Source organism: Asparagus officinalis, chromosome 2, assembly GCF_001876935.1.
Source record: "Asparagus officinalis chromosome 2, Aspof.V1, whole genome shotgun sequence".
Classification (NCBI taxonomy): domain Eukaryota; kingdom Viridiplantae; phylum Streptophyta; class Magnoliopsida; order Asparagales; family Asparagaceae; genus Asparagus; species Asparagus officinalis.
Genome location: NC_033795.1, coordinates 127907 through 132064, shown reverse-complemented (window position 1 = coordinate 132064; position 4158 = coordinate 127907). Strand labels below are relative to the sequence as shown.

General features: G+C 35.6%; 1 protein-coding gene across 3 annotated transcripts in view; it reads left to right on the top strand.

The window, feature by feature from the left end:
* The window catches only part of LOC109829754 (ABC transporter G family member 31), a 38895-nt gene extending 34957 nt beyond the window's left edge, over positions 1 to 3938 (top strand). For 2 of the 3 annotated variants that reach the window (XM_020396783.1, XM_020396781.1), the window contains exons 19-25: positions 879 to 1012; positions 1122 to 1349; positions 1974 to 2145; positions 2230 to 2317; positions 2864 to 2923; positions 2993 to 3099; positions 3274 to 3938. In XM_020396783.1, the coding sequence (XP_020252372.1) occupies positions 879 to 1012; positions 1122 to 1349; positions 1974 to 2145; positions 2230 to 2317; positions 2864 to 2923; positions 2993 to 3099; positions 3274 to 3609 (1125 nt within the window). In that variant the 3' untranslated portion in view covers positions 3610 to 3938. The remainder of the gene's footprint in view (positions 1 to 878; positions 1013 to 1121; positions 1350 to 1973; positions 2146 to 2229; positions 2318 to 2863; positions 2924 to 2992; positions 3100 to 3273) is intronic. The other variant, XM_020396782.1, reaches the window with a different exon arrangement.

Genomic DNA, 4158 nt, shown 5'->3' with positions numbered 1-4158 from the left:
TATTAAAGTTTTATAAAAAGAATGTGAGTTTTGTGTATGAAATTTGTGTAAAAGAGGGAGGGAAGGGATCTATGATTTCTAGGTAGTCTGAAAATGAAAATGTGTACGGATTTGATGAGGCTTTAACTTCATGAATCAACAACTTGAGTTTGATTCTGAATTACTTTCCAACTGAACATATTTGGAATTGTTGATGGTGGCATTTCAAATCAAGACTTTTTGAAATATGACATCCAATACTGTCATAAAAATCACTTTATCCATAAGTTCAAGTTAATTGTTCAACTTTGAAGAAAACTTAAGCAATTTCGCAAGTACTATTATTGTAGTCTGAAAGATGAAACCAAAAGTTAAATGGTCTGCAAAGTCTTCTGGTGTCTGAACTGACTACAGCACCATGCAAATGTTCAGGCTACGACACGTTTACATTATCAATATGTACGCATTGGGAAGTTTCTTGAGATCACAAATTATTGTTAGGAGACTACTAGTCAACTTTTCACTTATTGTTTTAGAATATAAAATTACATCCCTCAATCCTCACCAAGAACTTCGGAGTTTTGGTGTAGTGGCAGGGAACCCAACTTCAATTCCCATTGGCCACAAATTTAAAGCGGAGTTTAAAAATATTGGTACCACTATGCGAGTCTAGGTTTCGATCCATAAAAGGATCTAGGTTTTTTCCCATGAAAAGAGTGCTCAACTTGTGGGGGTTTTTCAGAATATAAAATTATATCTCAAAGCCCACTCACTTCAGAGATTTGGTGTAGTTGCAGGGACTAAAGATATTGTTTCAAAAAATTTGATGGATAAAATCCTTTCTGTCACTTAGTTTTATTTGATGAGAAAATTAATATGCAATTATATTTCTAATCTAGGGGATACATGGGATCCCTCCCATTACTGATGGATATAATCCAGCAACATGGATGCTGGAAATCAGCACACCAGCTTGTGAAAAGAGGCTTGATATAGACTTTGCTACTGTATACAAAAACTCAGATCAATTCAGGTGATTCTAATATTTGGTTTGATTACTTGAGATCAATTCCTAGTAATTCTCATTCACAAACTTAAAGAAAGCTTGTAGCTGTAATTCACAGATTGTTACTCTTTGTCAGGGAAGTTGAAGCTCTGATTCATCAACTAAGTAGACCTGTTAATGGTACACAGCCACTGAGATTCTCTTCTAAGTTTTCACAAGATACTCTATCTCAATTTAGAATATGTTATTGGAAGCAAAATCTTGTATACTGGAGAAGTCCAAAGTACAATGCTGTTCGATTGTTCTTTACTACTATCTCTGCTTTAATACTTGGCTCAGTGTTCTGGAATGTTGGTTCGAGAAGGTAATTTGTAATTTTTTTTTCTCATGCATCTAAGGTCAAACCCAAATTACCTACATCCATAATTCTCTAGCCTTGTTGAAATAATGCTGAATTCTTTCTGATTGTCTTATTTATCTTTGTGAAGTTTTTTTTGTTATGGTTAGGGATATGTACTCATTAATAAAAGTACATGTTGCAGTTTTTAATCAAATAAACCTTTTATTCGACTGGCATCCCTTCTAATATTTGAAGCACAGATCATAATGTCTTTGCCTCCAGAGAGAAGGCTCTAATTCCAACTGTTATGCAATCTCTTGACACACTTTTAGTCATTTTTTATATGCACCACATGGATTCTTTTACGACCATTTCATAGGAAGTATTTGGTTATGTCATGATATTTCAATAATGATTAACCTTTTTACATGACTACTCCATCATAATCAGGTCCACTAAGTGAGCAATATATCCATTCCTCTAAATTTGTTTTCTGTATAGGGATTATATTCCCGTGCGTGGAGAACATCAGTATTGTATTTTTCTTCTTTCTGTCAGTAGATAGCTGTTTCAGGACATTTGCATTATCTACAAAAGTTTCCATGTTATTCTTTTCTTTCTTGTGTAAAACTTGTTTATATTATATAGGGAAACAAATCAAGACCTGTTTGTGGTTATGGGGGCTCTTTATTCTGCATGTTTATTTCTTGGAGTTAATAACGCTTCATCTGTGCAACCAATAATTTCCATTGAAAGAGCCATCTTCTACAGAGAGAAAGCAGCTCGAATGTACTCTTCATTTCCTTATGCAGCAGCCCAGGTTGGTCAATCCAGACTATCATAAAGTTTTAATGGTTTTATTTATAACTTGCAAGGTATTAAGTACTTAATATCATGTGTACAGGGTCTCGTGGAGATTCCGTATATAGCAACACAAACACTTATATTTGGTGTCATTACCTATTTCATGATTAATTATGAAAGAACATTAGGTAAGAGACAGCACTTCCTTTATGCATAATGTAGACTTTGCTACTATGTTTTAAATTGTTTTGGTGATGTCAAGAGACAGCACTTCCTTTATGCATAATGTAGACTTTGCTACTATGTTTTAAATTGTTTTGGTGATGTCAAAAGTGTTTTTATTATTTCAATGATGATGTATATAGTGTTAGAATTAATATAAAAAATATAATGAATTAGTCCTTAAATAGTTTCATAATAACTAGAGTTCTATTGGTAATAAGAAATGATGACATAAGTACACTTTGATGGTGTTGTGAAATAATTTTAAAATGGAGTTTTATGTATTTCTATTAGAAGCCATAAATTATCATTTTTGGTTATTTAATAAGTATTCAACTTAGAAAACTATTAAGCATATGTACTTTTGTCAATAAAAGTCTACTTTCAATGCAGCTAACAACTGGTTAAATGGTAGGGTAAAGAGAGGTATTTTCTGAAAGTAGGATCATTGTTCAATGGTAGATTAGAGTAAGCAAAACAATGTCCTGACATGTGTGTATTAATCTATACAGGGAAATTCCTACTTTACCTTGTCTTCATGTTCCTCACTTTCACGTATTTCACATTTTATGGTATAATGGCAATCGGATTGACTCCTACACAGCACCTAGCCCTCACTTTCACGTATTTCACATTTTATGGTATAATGGCAATCGGATTGACTCCTACACAGCACCTAGCAGCAGTAATTTCATCAACATGTTACTCTTTGTGGAATCTGCTTTCTGGCTTTCTTATTCCAAAGCCTGTAAGTAACCTTCTACCAGATTCGACAATGAATTTTGGTTCTTTTGCTTATATGTTGATGCTCATTGTTCTCTAAGTTTGTGAGTGATGGAATACTTTGCAAATAGTGGACCATTTGTCCTATTGTTTTCCTCGTGATTTACGGAGTGTTAATTTCGTCTGATCCCTTTTTCAGAGAATTCCTAAATGGTGGCTCTGGTTCTATTACCTTTCGCCGGTGTCATGGACCCTACGAGGCATCATTACCTCCCAACTAGGGGATGTGGAAACTCCGTTAGTTGGGGCTGGTTTTAAGGGAAGTGTGAAGGAATACCTTAAGGAGTCTCTTGATTATGAATCTGGGATGACAGCCATTTCTGTAGTGGTCCTTGCTTGTTTCTCCCTTCTCTTGTCTCTTGATTATGAATCTGGGATGACAGCCATTTCTGTAGTGGTCCTTGCTTGTTTCTCCCTTCTCTTCTTCACTGTCTATGCCATGTCTATCCGATTCCTCAACTTTCAAAAGCGTTGATTGAAGAATTATTTGTTCCTCAGACTTCAAACGTTCATCTGAGGATTAATACTTGTGCAACACCTGCAGCAGATTCAGTGTAATTGGAAGCATTTCTTATGGAAACACAAGAGAGCGAGCGAGCGCCTTTACGCCAAGTGGTAGGAGACGATGAACCAAGGACGTTACTCACTGCCCTTGTTCTGTCTGCCTGAACGGAGTGTCTTTTATTGCTACCCGCATTTTGCTGTATGCATCGGGGCTTGGTTGACGTAGTTTGTTTAATTAATCACAAAGCATTGTACACCACGTTTCTGGCCGGCGACCACATTTAGTTTCTCTATTGTCTCTGTTGATGTATTACTTTTGTTATCACCTGCGTAATGAACATGGAGCAATTCAGTTTCCCGATGTCAGGAATTGATGGTATCATCATCATAAGCGCAGATTTTATTAACAAACGGCTAGTTTTTGTGCATATGGAGAACCGAGCGTATAGGAGATACATTTCTCCTATATTTTAAAGGATGTCCGGCCACTATAATCTCCAAACGGCTCTCTCTAGACATG